The sequence below is a fragment of the Prionailurus bengalensis genome, chromosome E3 (assembly GCF_016509475.1).
Source record: "Prionailurus bengalensis isolate Pbe53 chromosome E3, Fcat_Pben_1.1_paternal_pri, whole genome shotgun sequence".
Taxonomy (NCBI): domain Eukaryota; kingdom Metazoa; phylum Chordata; class Mammalia; order Carnivora; family Felidae; genus Prionailurus; species Prionailurus bengalensis.
This window is the reverse complement of record NC_057357.1, coordinates 6,783,128-6,801,374: the sequence shown is the minus strand read 5'-3', so window position 1 is coordinate 6,801,374 and position 18,247 is coordinate 6,783,128. Positions and strand designations below refer to the sequence as shown.

Sequence of the window (18,247 nt, the reverse complement as noted above, 5' to 3'; positions counted from 1 at the left end):
CAATCATCTACCTCCTGCTACTTGGCCCTCTTTCGAGGAAGAAACGCTGTTCCCCGGGTAGACCATGAGCCATGTTCCCCATCAGGGTCATGGGCTCCTAGAGCTCCGTTTTTATCTGTCGGGTTTCACTGCCACCTGCAGCACGGAGTCCTGGACTCGGTGGGAGTTTGGCGTGAGTCGCGCCGTGACTGTCCCTCGTAGCAGAATGGGACGTTGGCCGCATTGATCAGGGACTCCTGTGGTTCCTCTTGCTGACATTTTGGTTTCGTGCCTCCACACTCAGACGGACAAACCTGTCTGTTCTCTTCCATTTCGGCAGAGACCTTAACAGCGTGAACTGTGATGAACTCGGACCACTGCCACCAGGCTGGGAAGTCAGAAGTACAGTCTCGGGGAGAATATATTTTGTAGATCATAATAACCGAACAACCCAGTTTACAGACCCAAGGTTACATCACATCATGAAGTAAGACTTGTACAGAATCTTTGTAGATTTCTTACGCTTGTAATTTAATGTTTTCTACTAATATTTCTCTTAATTTATCGACTGTGTTGTTAGTGGAGGTTAAGTGTAAGCGAAATATAATAAATGTCTGGTGGACAGTTGCGGGTTTTTAAACTCTCAGGACAGCCGTGAGCAGTTTTTTGTTTTTTGTTTTTTTCCTTAATGTTTATTTTTGAGAGCGAGAGCATGAGTTGGGGAGGGGCAGAGAGAGGGAAACACAGAATCTGAAGCAGGCTCCAAGCTCTGAGCTGTCAGCCCAGAGCCTGATGCGGGGCTCGAACTCACGAACTGTGAGATCATGACCCGAGCCGAAGTCAGAGGCTTAACCGACTGAGCCACCCAGGCGCCTCAGTTGTGAACAGTTTTGAAACTGTATTGTTGCCGTCTTTTCTTGCTTGCAGCCTAAATAAAAGTCACTGAGATGACAGCATTAGGCAGTACAGCTCCATGCTCAAAGCTCCCGCACGTGGCTCTCTGAGGGAGTGTGTGGCCCTTGGCACGAGAGCCCCTGAAACCAGGCTCTTCCTTAGTGCCCGCTCGTCACCATCTGGACGGGCTGCCGCAGTCCATATTGCTGCTTGCCAGAGCCTTCTCCTGGGCCCGTCCTTCCTGGATGACTTGGAACTGGGAGTTATCTTGGATTCCACAGTCAGGGTTCTGGCTCTGTCGTGTTCTCAAGAACGTAAGAGCCCCCTGTGGCTCTTCTCACCGACACCTGACCTGAGGGGCCAAACCTGGACAAGACGAATGCCACTTCATCCCTCTACTAGTCCTAGTCCTTGATTTTGCTGGAGTTTTGTGAGTGGGCTTAGAAATCTCTCGGTCGTGAAAATGAGGAATAGTTCCCATTAGATTCCACTTGCCTTGTTTGCTCTTGTACGATAACCTGCTCGTGAAAGTTTTCACGTCAGCTCCATTGAATTTTGACTACCAAGGCGCATCTAGTAATGCATCGGTCAGTCTCTCAGATACATACCAGATGTGTGATAAATGACAGCAATTTCTGTTTTTATTTACAGCAGTGAATTTTTTTTTATTCTGTTTTTATTACCACCGAGTTGCTTGGAACTGGGGTATCTTCTTGATTGAAGCCATATTTGGACCTCTGTATTTAGGCCAGTGGTGGCCACTGTCAGTGTTTATGTGCCTTCATACATGGTTATGTCAGCAGAGGGAACATCTCTTCTTGCAGTTCTGTGTGATGAGCTCGCTTCTCAGTCCCTCACCAGTGGGGGGCATTGCTTGTGGCTCCCTGGGCCGCTACTTTAGGGGTGACCTTGATGTCTCTGTTCTTCTCAAGTCACCAGTGCCAACTAAAGGAGCCCAGCCAGCCGCTGCCATTGCCCAGCGAGGGCTCGGTGGAGGATGAGGAGCTTCCCGCCCAGAGATACGAGAGGGATTTAGTCCAGAAGCTGAAGGTCCTCAGACACGAGCTTTCGCTTCAGCAACCCCAAGCTGGTCATTGCCGCATCGAAGTGTCCAGAGAAGAAATATTTGAGGTATGGAATTCGGCGCGACCAGCAGGGAGGCATAGACTGTTAAACCCTGTCGACAGACAGCAGGTTCTTTCTGTTTGGTGTTTCAGGTACCGATTTTATCACTCAGCGAATTGCAGGGCTTTTTCGGGATTGATGGCCATATAGAGAGACAGACTGGACTTCCTCCTGTGGTAGGAGTTTAAAAGCTAGAGAGCTTCTGAAACGAAAATATAGAGACTCACACAGAAACTAGCACTAAATAACACTGTAAATCCTCTTCTGTGTGCCGGTTATATATTCCTGCAGTCCGCATGGTTTCTCCAGAACCAATCCCTCCTTCTGCTCTTGCCATCTCACCTGAGGGCATCGCCTCCTCAGACAAGCTTCGGGGCCAAGTGGCCACTTTATTGTCTTTTCTGGAAATGGGAAGATCCGATGGTTCCTGGAAAGGGTTGTCTTTCATACAGCTCCCCTGTGGGATCAAGGCCACCAAACAGGCGGGACCTCCTGTAGACAGGGCCCTTTCCTCAAGGCAGGTGATGGGAAGGTAAAGTCTCGGTGATGTTTGGGCTGCGTCCTGCCTGCCTTTGTGGAATCATGGGCAGGAGTGATCAAAAGAGGCTGGGTGAGACCAGAAGACACAGCGGCAGGCAGCCCAGTGCCGTCTTCACTGGGCGCTGAAAGCTCCCAGGGCCATGTTCGATGCTCGGGCACAGACGACGGTTAGGCGAATGGATGGACTGGCCAGAATGGCCATTGAGCAGGGAGGGAAAAGAGCTGCATTCTTCACATTTTGCTGCTAGATCATTTCCACTCAGCATCCCCTTTCCCTCTGGGGATGGGAAGGCTTGAATTACATTAAATTGAAAGCAGGGGAAGAGTCTGAAGTGACTTATCACTGAAAATATCTACAAGCGTTTAGCTAGTTGCACTTAAAACAAAAAAGTAGCTGAAGGTTAGGCTAGCCGCCTGTGTTCTGTGTTTTGGGTAAGCTCCCATAGGTCTTACTTTATTAAAAAAAAATTTTTTTAAAACATTTTAATTTATTTTTCAGAGAGAAAGAGCGCTAGCGGGGGAGGGGCCAAGAGAGAGGGAGACACAGAATCTGAAGCAGGCTCCAGGCTCTGAGCTGTCAGCACAGAGCCCGACACGGGGCTTGAACTCACACGCTGTGAGATCATGACCTGAGCCGAAGTCCGACGCTTAACAGACTGAGCCACCCAGGCATTCCCCCATAGATCTTACTTTAAATACTTTTTTGCTTTTTTTGACTCCCTGGAAATTATGCGATTTTTCACCTCAGATACAAAAACAGGCTCCGAATTCTTTTACTATTCAGATTCTCCAGTGACATCTTCCTTTTGGTTACAATACACAAGTCGTTCTTAGTATGGCCTCATTAAAATCAATTTGTGTAGAGAAAATGGACTCTGGTGAGGATGTCTGTCCCTAGGCCTTTAGCGATTGTGCTGAAAATGGGGGCGTGCGTTTCCTTTGGGTATGACGTTGCCCGGCACGAGCTCCTTGTTCCTGAGGGACACCCGGGGAGATCAGGCGACAGGGGCTACCCCACATCAGACACTGGACATCAGACCAACATTCTGACCAGGAATCAGATCAAACTCAGATTTAAATGACTATTTATCCTGATTCGGGCTCCATTACCAACAACCTTGAAACTCTGTAGAACAGTAAGAATGCGACCCGTTCTTCTCTCTGACGCTGTCTTTTTTTTTTTTTTTTTTTGCCGTGCAGGAGTCTTATCGCCAGATCATGAAGATGCGGCCAAAGGATCTGAAGAAGCGACTGATGGTCAAGTTCCGGGGAGAAGAAGGTTTGGATTATGGCGGAGTGGCCAGGTGAGGCTCTCGGTCAGCCCCGCTTCATGCTGGGCGTGTCTCCGCATGGCATTCGGTGCTTCTGGGAGTAAGGGTTTGTCGGGGGCTCTGTGAGCATGTCCCGAGAACCACCGGAGGACACATCTCCTTCTCCGTTATTTTGTGGAAAGATTGGTTTAAACTTTTCAACTCCCCCCCCCCCCCCCCTCCGCTTCATCTGGCAGCTCTAACCTGAGACGTGAGAGGCCTGCTCCTGAAATTAGTCTGGGAGGGAGACAGCCTTACTTTTCTCAGTAGAGGACTTTCAGGGTTGGAGAAGGGCATGTAAATTGCATTTGTGTCAAAGGAATTTTGTCAAGTGAAATGCTGGTCAAGATCATTTGTGCCAATGACCTTAAAAGTAGATGAATTAAAAGCTGCTGTTTCCCGTCCTGCCTCTTTTCACCTTTGAGACCACTGCCTTTTAACAGTTTCTTCCGATGGATGACTTTATGTCACTAAACTGATCAAGTTCAGGCATAATCCGTTGACTTCAGGATTTATGGTCACAGACACAGATAGACTGGATCTAATTTAATACTGTCACTTCCTAGTCTGGCGCCGTCACAATTTTTAGATCTTCCATCATTGCCCTGGTAACTTGACATGATGTGTTTTCACCATTATTTGTTGGTTTGTCAACTGGACACATTGTCTCTTGACCTCTTTCTTCATAAGCAAGAAGGATATAAATACTTTTGACTTCCCCTCCAGGAGTCCTTCTGCCCTCCCCTCCTATGTTCTGTCATCCAGGGTTGGAGATTTATAGTCTGTTCTGTAGCCAAAATTAAGTAGCTCCCCGCGCTTACCTACCTAGTATTTTTGTGTTGAAAATCAGTACATTATTGGGGCACCTGGGTGCCTCAGTCAATTAAGTGTCCGACTTCGGCTCAGGTCATGATCTCATGGGTTCGAGCCCCACGTCGGGCTCTATGCTGACAGGTCAACCTGGAGACTGCTTCAGATTCTGTGTCTTCTCTCTCTCTCCCCTGCTTGCATTCTGTCAAAAAAAGAAACATTACAAAAAAAATTTGTCTTTAATTTGAAAATCAGTACATTGTTTACGTTATTAGGACCGTTTAAATACTGTTCACTGAGGGGGTTGAGTGGTTTCTAGGATTTTTGCTTTTAGAACAAATTTTAATTTTCCAAGAATTTCTTCATCTTTGTCTTCTTTTTTTTTTTTTTTTTTTTTTTTCAAAACCAGGCTTTGTCTTTACTTTGTCCAATTAAGCTTGATCTTTTGCCCCCCTCCACCCCCCGCCCCCGCTTCCCCCGCGTGTCTCCCTCGTGGACACTGCCCAGTCTGACTGGTGGTTCCTTAGGTCTTCTGCACAGTCATGGTCACGGGCATCACTGCTTTCCCGGGTTAGAGCATGGTTTTGTGGATCCTGTAGTTCCCTCTTCCTTGGTTTACTCCCTTGTGTTACTGGACTGTACCCTCAAGCAGCTTTCTTAGAAAGGACGTGTGGGAGGTGAATTTTCCAAGGTCTTACGGAAAACGTTCATTTGCAGTTTGCCCTTTTTATAGATTTCTAGGAAGAAAGTAGTTTTCATTCGGGACTTTGAAGGCATCGCTGTCCTATCTTCGGGCACCCAGCGTCACCGAGCAGTGGTCTGGAGCCAATCTGATTTTAGTCCTAACTTCACCCAAAGTGGTTTGGCCTCATCCAGGACCACCCGTCACCCTCGGAGTCTGCTACCTTGTTTCTGTTCTTTGCCCCCCTTCCCATCCCTGCTCCCTGCTTCCGCGTCGTCCGCCGTCACTATTACCCCCTCGCCGCCCTTTCGGCCTGCTGCCCCTGCCTGGCAAAACCCCGCCTCTGAACAGTCCCGTCCTCGGGCCTGGAGGGTGGCCGGGGGGTGGTGCGCTCCACTTTGTGGCCTCTCCCACGCTGGCGCCCATGAGCCCCGGGAGGTCCCTGCGGCCGGTGCAGCCATGCTGTGCTCCTTGCGTCCCTGCCTGTGCAACCCCCGGGCCTCTGCCTCGGCCCCGACACCTTCACCCTCGGCTGCCAACTGCGCCTCCTCTGCCGCTGACAACACACGGCCCCAGTGGAGTCTCTCCACCGCCACCGAGTATCCATCTGTCGGCACCTCTACCCACGTGGCCCCGTGTTCCCTGCACGGCCCCCTGTAGGAGAGCCACCCTGTCCCCCGCACAGTGCGTGTCCTCTTATTTCGTATCCGCCTCGCTTCCTCACCGTGTTCCTTTCTGTGGGGTCAGTCTCCGCGTGTGTGCGCTAGGACGGCGCCCTTCTTGAACCTTGCCCGGACGCGATCCCCTTCCTGTCTACATGTTAAGGAGGTACTCGAGGCAAATAAAGCAAAGAAAAGAGAAATTCCAGGAAAAACACAAATTTGTTCAAAGGTGCTTCTGCCTCAGTCATTGACCTGTTTTTTCTCAAGCAGGAGCCCTCGGGGGACTTGTGAGCATCCCTCGTCCTGCTCCCATGTCTCTTGCTTCCTCTCGACACCGCCCCTGCCCCGCTTCCTCGGATGCCCTCCTTGGCTTCCATCTCCCCCAGACCCCGCGATGACTCCTGGGCCTCTACGTCCCCTGGCCTGTCAGCAGAACGTGACGCCTCTGGTCACTCCCTATTCTCGAAGCACTTTTTCCACTTGGTTTCCGGACGCCCCCGTCTCCTGGTTTGCCCCCTGGCTCCCTGCCAGTCCTCGTGCGGGTGCTCCTCACCCGGAGCATCGGCGGCCCCCGGCTCAGTCCCGGGGTCGCCGAGGGCACCCTGGGTTCTGTCTGTGTGCTGCTCCCGTCAACGCCACACTTGCTTGCCCTGGGCTCTCCGTGGGGGTTTCTGAACCCTTCTAAGCCTGATGGTCCCGAATCTCTGAGGGCCCCTCATCAGCTTCTCGTTTGTCCTACCTCAGTGCCCGCCCTCACCCCCTCCCCTGTCGTCTCCCATTGCCCGTGTCCGTGGTCCTCAGCAGACGGCGCTGCCCCGACCGCATGTTGCCCTCCAGCTCCCTGGCCCCCCCGCTCGGGGCCTATCTGTCCTATCTGTCGTTGTTCCTCCGAACGTGCCCCCTGCTTCTCACTGTCCTGCACAGGCCGCTGCTCGGCAGCAGCCGGCGTGAGCTTTTTGGAGACTCGGCCATCGTCCCCTGTCCCCGAGCCCCCAGCTGAACCCCCGCAGATGCTCCAGGCTCAGCCCTGGCTGCTCCCCCTCGGCTGCTGCACTCTCGCCGTGGCTGCCTCGGGCCTTGGCCTTCACCTCCCCTCTGCCTAGAGTGTCTCCGAGACCCTCATGTAGCCCATTCCCTCTGTTCCCTTGGGTCTGCTCACACGCCCCCCGACAGGGCCTTCTCTGCCTCCGAGATCCCGAGATCCCTGGCCCCGGTCTGCTGCGTGGCCCACAGTCACAGAGCGTGCACTCGGAGCCTTCCCGTCTTCTCTGAAACCCCAGTTCCCATCCCCTCCTCACGGAACCCCCAGCTCCTACGAGCACCTGCCACGCCAGCGTACCTCCCTCCTGGATCAGCCGAACCAGCAGCAGCTTCTTGCTCAGTTTCCCCTCTTCTGTTTCCCCGCTTTGCTCTTTCTGAAATGCCAGTTACGCAGATGCTGGACTCCCTGGATGGACCCTCCAGGTCTCTCTTTTTGTTTCCCATCTTTGCTTGTTTTCCCCCACCTTCTAGGAGCGTTCAGCTTCCGGTGCCTCAGGATTTTTTCTTTACTTGAACAAAAGTGGTGATTCTAGGCAGTCTATTTGATTTTACTCGCTCATCTCCGAGTTCCTACTTTTCACGAGGCATAGTTGACACACGATGTTACTTTAGTTTCAGGTGTGCAACGTAGCGTTTTGAAAAGTCGAACACTCTGCTCGCTACAAGCGTAGCCGTCATCTGTCACCAACAGGGAGCGCTCTCTGACCTCCCTCTTCCCTTCACCCATTTTGCCCGGCCCCGCAGCACCTCCCCTCTGGCAGCCATCAGTCCTCCGTATTTATGGGTCTGTTTCTGCTTTGTTTTGTTGTGTTTTTAGATTCCCCATAAAAGCGACATCATGTGGTGTTTGTCTTTCTCTGACTCATTTCACTTAGCATCATACCTCCTAGGTCTATTCGCGTTGCCACACCCGGCAAGATCTCCTTTCTTTGGTGATTAACATTCCATCATGCGTATATACCGCATCTCTTTATCCGTTCATCTGTCCACGGACACTTGGGCTGCTCCGTAGCGTGGCTCTTACAAATAATGCTGCAGTAAGCATAGAGGTGCGTATATCTTTTTGAATCCGTGGTTTCATTTCTTTGGGTAAATACCTAGTAGTGGAGTTACTGGATTGCCTGGTATTTCTAGTCTTAATTTTTTGAGGAAGCTCCACACTGGTTCCCACAGTGGCTGTACCGCTCCAACATTGTTTTCACTTTTTATGTGATCGTAACATACTAATTTATTGATTCCATTGCAACAAAACACTTTAAAAATTAAAAATTTCAGGGGCGTCTGGGTGGCGCAGTCGGTTAAGTGTCCGACTTCAGCCAGGTCACGATCTCGCGGTCCGTGAGTTCAAGCCCCGCGTCAGGCTCTGGGCTGATGGCTCAGAGCCTGGAGCCTGTTTCCGATTCTGTGTCTCCCTCTCTCTCTGCCCCTCCCCCGTTCATGCTCTGTCTCTCTCTGTCCCAAAAATAAACGTTGAAAAAAAAATTTTTTTTAAAAATTAAAAATTTCTTATCTATGATTGAATCTTCACTTGATTGAATCTTTAAAAAAAATGTTTTTTTAATGTGTATTTTTGAGAGAGAGACAGAGCGTGAGCAGGGGAGTGGCAGAGAGAGAGAGGGAGACACAGCATCAGAAGCAGGTGCCAGGCTCTGAGCTGTCAGCATAGAGCCTGATGCGGGGCCTGAACCCACACACCGTGAGATCGTGACCTGAGCCAAAGTCGGACGCTCAACCAACCAACCAACGCCACCCAGGCGCCCTACAGGATTGAATCTTCTTAAAGGAGAACACCCCTAAAATTTGTATGCTCTTGTAAGAATTGTGTTTATTTATTAACCATTAAATATGGAGACTCTACCATGTACTAGGTACTAGAGATACAGTAGTGAGCAAAGTAACATGTTCTCTGCCCCCTTCACCCCTCCAAAGTCCCCATCCAAAGGCGTTCTCAATCTGACGAGGTACAGGCGTTAATTAGAGAATTACACAAATACATGTAAAACACCAACTCTGGTTAGTGTTAGCTAGAAGTCACAATCTGCCCTTTGGCCCTGGAGAAAATCATTCCTCCACCTTCTTTCCACTCCTGGCTTTGCCCTTCATCCTCCTGCCCTCGGCTGCTCCTGAGTCCACCTGGGATGAAGGGCACAGAAAGGCACGCATCTCCCCAGTAGTGAGCTCACAGCGGGCACTGGCTCTCCATGGGAAATGCTTTCCCTTTCAAGACTGTCCCAGGGACGCCTGGGCGGCTCAGTCGGTTAAGCATCGGGCTCTGGCTCAGGTCACGATCTTGTGGTTCGTGAGTGCAAGCCCCGTGTCGGGCTCTGTGCTGAGAGCTCGGAGCCTGGAGCCTGCTTCGGATCCTATGTCTCCCTCTCTCTCTGCCCCTCCCCTGCTCACACTCTGTCTTGCTCGCTCTCAAAAATAAATAAAAACATTAACACAAACAAAAAAGACTGTCCCAGAGTTCTTCCTTAATCATCTCCATCTCGATTCTAGAAACCGTCTTTCTTTTGGCAAACATAACTTCTGTTTGCCCGTGATAAAGCGAGTTCTGTTTCCTGCCAAGTGGATCAGGCTTTCTGCCCCCTTTTTAGGTGAGAAGCTTCCTAGTTATATGTTCATGTTTGCCCCAACAGTTCAAATCAGACTACTTGCATTTTCTCTTCTCTGCTATTTCCTTTACAGTTTCAGGAATTCAGGACCCTAAACTGTTCCAACCTACCATCCGTCTTAGCGTGGCTGTATTATGTATCCCCAGGCACGCATGTGAATAGCTTGGTTTGATCTGATAGGAGTTCTGTTCCTTTCTGCATGTCCCAGTTTTTATCCAGTCTTCCACACAGAGAGGCCTTTTTGGAGGTCCCTTGGTTGACACGGTGGTCTAGCGGAAAGAGCTGTGAGTCCTGGGTTTCCTACTCCAGTGTGATCTTGCATTGTTTCACCCCTCAGATCCTTCCTCACATCTACAGGGGATCAGACCTGTCTCAGAGAGCTGCAGAGAGATTTAAATCACGTGTGTGTGTGTGTGTGTGTGTGTGTGTGTGTGTGTGTGTGTTCGTTCGTTCATCATCTGGCCGATGAGAATCAGTCTATACTCACTTCCCCGGTGTTTGGTTCTCAACCATTTCCTGTATCGTTAAAAATCCCTTTTGCCTGTATAGTTAGCTCTCCCCTCACCACTTCCTTAACATCCCTAATACGCCTCCCTCCCTTGTGCGTGACTCGGTCAGAATATTTGCTTGTGTTTTGATCACTTCCTGTCTAGACAGTTGCAGGTCCTCAGCTTTTGAAAAGGATTCCTCTCAAACCCAAACTCTCAACCTTGGTCTTATAGCCGGGAAATTCTGCCTTTCTAGTAAAGAATTGTGTGACATTTGGAGTCTCCTGGTTTCTGCCAGTTCCTTTCTGTTCTCTTGAGTTCGATACGTAATCTTTTGCAGTCTGATCCTTTCTGTGTATTGTCACTGTTGCCTTGGATCGTTTGCACGTGTGCTCATCCTTTTCCTGGTTGATCTCAATTCCATGCCTTTTGTGTTTGACAGAGTAAGAAATTCCAGAATAAAATCTGGGGCTGCTGTCTTAACGAAATGTATCCATTAGAAAGGAGATTTGAGTAGAAAGAATAAAAGGGTCACTGTAGAAGTGACACAGGTGTTTGCATAAGCTTTTTCCCCGGTCCTGGGCTCCTCGCCCCTGACCCTGGAGCCAAATCACACAGATGCTGTTGAGAGTGCTTGTTTTGCCGGATTGTTTCTTTTTAATTTTATTTATGTATTTTTTTTATTTTTTCAAAAAAAATTAAATATAATTGTCAAATTGGCTTCCATACGATTGTTTCTTAAAAACATTTTTTTAATGTTTATTTATTTTTGAAAGAAAGAGAGTGTGCACGTGAGTGGGACAGGGGCAGAGAGAGGGGGACAGAGGATCTTTAGTGGGCTCCATGCTGACATCAGAGAGCCCAGTGTGGGGCTCGAACTCACAGAACTGTGAGATCATGACCTGAATTGAAGCTGAAGTCAGACGCTGAACCAACTGAACCACCCAGGCGCCCCTGTTGGATGTTTCTGATTTGGGGCTTTTTGTTTTGTTTTGTTTTTTAATACATAATGAAATGATTGGAATATAAAGGAATTCCAAAAATAATTTATTCTTATGTATCTCGTCCAGATTTCAGAACTCATGAAATTATATCTTGTTATGGATTCAGCTTGTTTTTTAAAATTATAAAAATGATAAATGTTTATGACAAAAGGTAGAATCGACAAGATAGAAAGTCATAAAGGGTAAGGGCGCCGGGGTGGCTCAGTCGGTTAAGCGTCTGACTTCGGCTCAGGTCATGATCTCGCGGTTTGTGAGTTCAAGCCCCGCATCAGGCTCTGTGCTGATAGCTCAGAGCCTGGAGCCTGTTTCGGATTCTGTGTCTCCTCCTCTCTCTGCCCGCTCCCCCCTCCCCCCCAATGCTCATGCTCTGTCTCTCTCTGTCCCTCGATAATAAATAAATGTTAAAAAAAATTTTTTTTAAAAGAAAGTCATAAAGGGTGAAAGTCGTTCTCAATCCCTGTCTGCCTGGACTGCAAACTGTTTTCTTCTCACTTAAATGTGAATAACATGTTCCTGTCGGAAATGTAAAAACTCTCTAGCAAGAGGCAAAAGAAAACTGAAGATCCCCCAGAATGCTGATTCTAAAGTTAACTACTGTCCAAGTGTCTGTGTAAATCCTCTTCCTCCTCTTCTTCCTCTCTGCTCTGCATATAGATCTTTCCTGTTTTGTGTACATACACGCGTGCATGCACACCCTTTATAAGTAGAAGGATATGACTGCTCTTTATTAATTGCTCTTTTGTCCATTGGAACCACACGATTGACATCATCACCTGAGATCTGGTCTTTGCAGAGTCCCAGAGAACACCTTAGCTGAGGTTCTGGCAGGCTGATGAGTCCCCCTGCCGAGAGCACTGCCCGTAGCAGGTGGTGCTGGGTGAAGCCCACCGCCGTTCTTCCTCGGCTTCGGAGCCACCGTGGGAGTTTGGGCCAGAAAAGCCATTTCTCAGACGACCGGACGCAAGTTGTTACTTCCTCAGACTAATCTGCCCAATCTACACCTTTTCTCAGGGCCTGGTTATCCCGCATTGTGGCCTTCTAGGACCCAGGGAGTCAGTCCTTTTGGTAAGACCTAAACTGGACATTTTCACACATATAAAATGGTTGTCATTTTGTTGTTCCTAGGGAGTGGCTCTATTTATTGTGCCATGAAATGTTGAATCCGTATTATGGGCTCTTCCAGTATTCTACGGACAACATTTACATGTTGCAAATCAACCCGGATTCTTCGATCAACCCCGTAAGTACCCGTGAATAAAGAGAGGGCGAATTGGAAAGTTCTTTAACTAGATTTCCAGGTCCAGTGTCAGTCCTTGGTTTATCCATTGTGGACTTACTCAGTCTCTGGTCAATAGACACTGAAAGGTAGAGCAGGAAATGGAAATGGGGTTTTCATTAATTCTGCTTATAATTCCACCTCGAAAGCAGAGATGTGAGGTTCCCCAGTTAAAAACCAGAACAGCTCTGGTTTTAGAATGATTCTGTTACTTGGGCTGTCCATGATTTTCCTCTATGTTCCTCTTTGGTTTTTTATTTCCTTTGGATTTTCTTCTCTTCTGCTTTCTCCTGGGACTCAGGGAGAATTGCCCCCTGCTCTGTTTGTAGTGCAGTGGGGAAAACGGGGGGCCGGCTACCTGGGCGCCTGGCACTTAGAAGCGCCTGTGTTGGTTTGATTCTCCGTGGCTGCCATGTTGAAATTCTTAATAATTTTTGAGCAAAGAGTTCTGCATTTTCCTTTTAGGCTGAGTACCACAAATGATGTAGCAGTTCTGAGGACATGTTTGAACGAAGGGCATGTAAAATGTTCAGATGATCTATAAAAAACGCATGCTCTGAATTTTGACTACCTAACTAGCCTTCTTTCCTTTGATCGTGAGCACAACCTGTGAGCAACTGAGTCAGTGTCGGGTTGCCCATGGGACAGGTCTCCCAAGAAGCTTGGAGAAAGCACAAGGTATCCACCCCTGGCTGATCATTTTCCTAATAAATGTGTTCTCTGGTGCCCCCTACAGGACCATCTGTCTTATTTCCATTTTGTGGGTCGGATCATGGGTCTCGCCGTATTCCACGGACACTACATAAACGGGGGCTTCACGGTTCCCTTCTATAAGCAGCTACTGGGGAAACCCATCCAGCTCTCTGATTTGGAGTCGGTGGACCCAGAACTCCATAAGAGCTTAGTGTGGATTCTGTAAGTACCGACTCACTGTTCAGTTGATGGAAGATGCCTCATCCATCTTACTGTCCACCAAATACAATTGTTTTGTGTGCAGATGTGCGTGCATGTGAATGTTTTCGAGGGATGGGTGTGAAGTCAGGGAAGAGAAGTAAAGAAAATGCTGTTTTACAGCCAAAAACATAAAAGTGGATTTAACAAGAAATACTCAGTTGACTTTCTTCCTTCATGATGTTTGGCCAGTTTCACTTCATAGACTAATTTCTTCCTCAAATTATTAAGGTCTGGCCACAAAATTAATCCCCAGGCCTGATAGGTGGGTGGTGGGTTTTGTTTTGGACTCTCCAGTGAATCTCGAGAGGGAAAGCACCCAACACAAAATTAGTGGCAGAGTATTTGATAGTAAGAGAAAGTATCAGGAAAAACTATATTTAGTCGACTTTGTTTTAGAATTATCCTAGAACTCTCTTGGAAGCTGTCTGCACAGTCATGTGGTAACCGCGGGGGTTGCGGGTCCTTGTGAATGAGCCGATTTCACAGGAGGGAGAGATCCAGGCTCTGCAGGGGGAGAGCGAGAGGGGGAGCTGGAGCCAGCTGCACCCCAAGTGCCGGTCGGCCTCACTTCACGTGCCCCGGCTGGAAATGGGTAGTCCGGGGGGGTTAGGGCCTCCATCCTGTACAAAATCGTTTACTCTGCTTGCGTCTCAGCAAATGCGGGGGGCAGAGGAGTCCACTTGAACTTCCAAGTGCTACTTTGTTTGAATGGATGCATTTGGAATGGCTGCCTTAAAGGAGGGGTTGCGAATGTTTTCTAGGTGTGTCTTCTGCAGGTTGCTTTTCCTTTGACCCCGTTTCCTCTTCGTGAATCCTTCTGTTCGGAGACTCAGTTTACAAGGCAGTCAGGCCACCGTGTCTCATAAAATCCCAGAACGAGAGAGCTACCATCACCTCCCTGTGAATGAGGGAGCCCGGAGTCCGGGCACATGCAGAGTGGAGCGGTGGTACCCCTTCAGTACCCGCACCCCTGCCCTCACACGTGCTCTGGGACCTAGGTTTTCCTCTCCCCCGCTGCAGCTCTGGGGTGATGGACAGGAAGTGCCGTCTTTCTCCTGGAACGTTCCGTCTAAGGTTCTGTTCGCTGCTGCATGCTGGCAGAGGTCTGACATCCATCTTGTGTCTTAACTTCAACAGAGAGAATGATATCACCCCTGTGCTAGACCACACTTTCTGTGTGGAACACAATGCTTTCGGGAGGATTCTTCAGCATGAACTGAAACCCAATGGTCGCAACGTTCCTGTCACAGAGGACAACAAGAAAGAATATGTCCGGTAATGTTCTGGGGAACCTTGGAAGTTGCCAGCGGGGACATCCAGGTGCCTGGGACCATCTGGGCAAGGCTGGGTTCACATTTAGGTTGTCAAGGCTCCTTGGCTGTTTGAGGCTTCCCTTCCCTGCCGGCACCTATGACCAGAATCCCAGGAACAGAACAGACTTCCAGCAACGGTCGGGTTCAGTGTTGGGGGCTGTGCACAGAGGTGCCCCTAGTGCCACCAGAGCCGGCCCATTGAAGGGAGGATAATGACTCCAGAGCCCAAGCTGGGGAAGGGATTGCAGGTGACCTCCCAATCCTGGGTGTGAAGGTGGTGAACGCAGGAGAGAATAGAAGCCTAGGAGTTTTCTTGAGATCAGTCTCGAGGAAGTCTACTCCATAGTAGTTTGTTTTCTCTTCTTTTTTTCTTTAATGTTTATTTTGAGATAGACAGCAGACAGGGGTCGGGCAGAGCGAGAAGAGACAGAATCCCAAGCAGGCTCCGTGCTGTCAGTGCAGAGTCTGACGTGGGGCTCGATCCCACAAACCCTAAGATCGTGTCCTGAGCTGAAATCAAGAGTTGGACCCTTAACCAGCTGAGCCGCCCAGGCGCCTACCTCTTCAGGCAAATAAACGTCCAGTCGCTCGCACTGGGGAATTGGAAGCATGCGGGCGTGTCCGTGTGCAGAGGCTGCCAGGCTGGCGCGTGTTCTCACGGTATCCTGTGTGTCATTTTCAGGTCTACTTTTCAGTTATGGCGCTTGCTCTAACAGGTCAGGTTAATTCCTACAGCTATTTTTAGCGAAGCATCAGCATGTGTAAGGGCCTGTGCTGACTTATTTTTAACCTGATACTGAGGCTAGGCAACGTCGGCCGGTGGGGGTTTCGTCCCATCTGCCCCCACCTCCACCCCCTCCTCCCGCCGCAAGGGGAGGCCCGGCAGGCAGGGTGCCAGGTTCAGATGTCAGAACCTTCTGTGGAGAAAACTTTTTTTTTTTTTCATGAACCACTCGATGCTGCCTCCAACTTGTGAATTTGTTTCTCAGGTTGTATGTAAATTGGAGGTTCATGCGGGGGATCGAAGCCCAGTTCTTGGCTCTTCAGAAGGGGTTTAATGAACTCATTCCTCAACACTTACTGAAGCCGTTTGACCAGAAGGAACTGGAGGTACGTGCTCGCCGGGCCGAGCCAAGGAGGCATTAAAGGGCGCAAATGAGATCGGTGTTTTCTTGTTTTACAACCTGCCTGCAGAATGAGGCTTGTCTGTCCCCGCGGCAAGGCCGGGGGTTTGTCGGGGCTCCCGACTAATAGGCCTAGAGCCAGCGGGGTGTCGAGGGCGTCTGAGCCTGTTATGACAAGGACAGGTGTCTGCTTGGTGGCAACGAGTCCACATCATTCTCCGGACATTGTTCGGGGTGTCCTGTGGCTTATCCTCATGTTCAAGATCTCCAGCCGTGGCGGTTTCTAAACCCCTCCCACGTATTTACCTCGGATCGAGGAAATTCTCTCGCGTATAACCAGATTCTGCCAGCACGTCAACTTTGTGTTTCTGTTCTAGCTATTATTAGACTCCGCACAAAGTGTTATTGTCTTCTCGTGTCCCACTTCGCGTGTGTGAACATAGAGACTCATTCATCCCTTACCCACGTCCGTGCCAAGTGGCTCACGGCTTTGAAATCCTTGTCTTTCTGCCGCGGCGAGGCGCCTCCGTGGGCGGGCAGCAGCTCCGGGTGGGCCTCCCACCCGGTGCAGAAACTCGCACACCACTCCCCTCCCAGCCCTGCTGTGACGGCCCCTGGGGTCCCGGGGAGGTGGCCCCGTTTTACAGTCAGCCCCTTCAGTCTCGCCGGTCGGCCCTTTGGTACTGACTCCTCGCGGATGAGGAGAGCAGACCTGGTTGTAAGAAAAGGCGCTGTTGGGAGCGTGGGCCCGTCTCCCTCTCCGCTTGTCTGAGTCTCTGGCTAGTTTATTCGGACGCCATGAATTCCCTCCTTTCAGACGCTGGGAACCCGGGAGGCTGCCATGACCCGGTCTGTACCTCTGAGAAATAACTTGCCTCTAAACGCCTTTGCAGCTGATCATAGGCGGCCTGGATAAGATCGACGTGAGCGACTGGAAGTCCAACACTCGGCTGAAGCACTGTGTGGCCGACAGCAACATCGTCCGCTGGTTCTGGCAGGCCGTGGAGACCTTCGATGAGGAGAGGAGGGCCAGGCTGCTGCAGTTCGTGACTGGGTCCACTCGGGTCCCTCTCCAAGGCTTCAAGGCTTTGCAAGGTGACTGATGTGGAGGCGGGGCTCCTGGCCCCACGCGTCTCCGCCAGGCATGTCCCCTGCCCGGCCACGGCAGGAAGAGCTGGACCGCCATGGTGGTGTTTTCCTGAAATGTCTCCTAGGAAGTGGCGCGGCCTGTTTTCTCGTAGCAAACGCTGGGGGCGTGGAGGTGCTCGCCTGGCGGCCGCGGCCGCCCCCACCCCCGGGGGCCCTCTTGTTGCCATTCTCTCTGCCGGCCCCCCAGTGCTCCGGGGGTGCTAGCCTCTGCCCAAGCTGAGAGGAGATACCTGTAGACGCAAAGGGGGTGAGAACCTCAGCAAAACAAAGCCCAGCTTCCTGTCAAACCCACCTTTCTCGGTGTCCCTGCAGCCCACGTGCCCAGCAGGCGGGGTGTCATCTGGGGCGCGCAGCTGTGGCCGGTGCTGGCCAGCCTGGTGCCCGCCCAGGGCTGAGTTGGGCGAGACCTGAGCGAAGAAGGACCCCATGGAGCCGGTCCCTCCCCACCCCTACAGAACTGGGGGACAGAGGGAGGGTACAAATAGCAGCAAGGCTTTGGGGAAAGAAATTAGAGGTTCTAAAGTGCACCATGGATTCGTTCCTGAGTCTTCTGGTAGCAGCCGTCTCACTGCAGCCCTGAGGTGAGAGCGGCCCGGCCTGAGCGCCAGGAGATGGAGTCTCCTGCTGCCGTGTTGGTCATGAGCTCCAGGGGTCCTTCCTGAGCCTCGGTTTCCTCCTCTATGCAGAGGCACTGCTTGAGGGGCTCCGCTGTCTGGTGTAGGTACCCATCCCCTCTCTGGTCCCTTCCGATGCTGATAAAAAACCTGATATCCAGATTTTTGATAGCCCTGAGAGCCAGAAGGAAAAAGGTGAAGAATGTTAGTATGTTAAAATGTAGCAGATGGACCTTTGCATGTTCCTAGAGATAGCAGGTGTATTTCATGTAGAGAACATTCCCTGTAGACTTTTCCAGATTTGAAGAACTTCTTTGAGTGACAGAAGCTACTTCCATCCCCCTGGGCTGTTGTCCTAGGTGTTTGTGTCTTTTTCTTTTCCCACCGTCCCTCCGCCTGGGGGATTCATGACTGTGTATCGTGCTTTTGTCATAACCCTGCTGTCCTCTGCCAGGGGCGGGCCCACTTGCTAAACATCTTGTTTAAAAAAAAGAAAAACCGTCACTGGTGATTTAAGGATTTTGTCCTTCAAATATCCCCACTTGAGTGGGCCCACGGCCAGGGTCCAGGAGGAGAGCTCTCACGTGTCTCTGCCCCTGCGATTTTCTAGAATGGCTGGGATAGGTCACTGAACGGTCAGCGTGTCCTAACCCAGGTGCAGGCTGTG

General features: G+C 50.4%; 1 protein-coding gene and 1 long non-coding RNA gene across 6 annotated transcripts in view; one reads left to right on the top strand and one right to left on the bottom strand.

Moving 5' to 3' along the window:
- Positions 1-18,247, bottom strand: part of LOC122471282 — a 38,826-nt gene that overhangs the window by 8,510 nt on the left and 12,069 nt on the right. The window lies entirely within an intron of this gene.
- The window catches only part of SMURF1 (SMAD specific E3 ubiquitin protein ligase 1), a 110,710-nt gene that overhangs the window by 87,425 nt on the left and 5,038 nt on the right, over positions 1-18,247 (top strand). For all 5 annotated transcript variants that reach the window (XM_043559680.1, XM_043559677.1, XM_043559676.1 and 2 more), the window contains 8 exons: positions 320-466; positions 1,806-2,004; positions 3,739-3,842; positions 12,276-12,390; positions 13,163-13,341; positions 14,518-14,655; positions 15,683-15,803; positions 16,711-16,912. In XM_043559680.1, the coding sequence (XP_043415615.1) occupies positions 320-466; positions 1,806-2,004; positions 3,739-3,842; positions 12,276-12,390; positions 13,163-13,341; positions 14,518-14,655; positions 15,683-15,803; positions 16,711-16,912 (1,205 nt within the window). The remainder of the gene's footprint in view (positions 1-319; positions 467-1,805; positions 2,005-3,738; positions 3,843-12,275; positions 12,391-13,162; positions 13,342-14,517; positions 14,656-15,682; positions 15,804-16,710; positions 16,913-18,247) is intronic.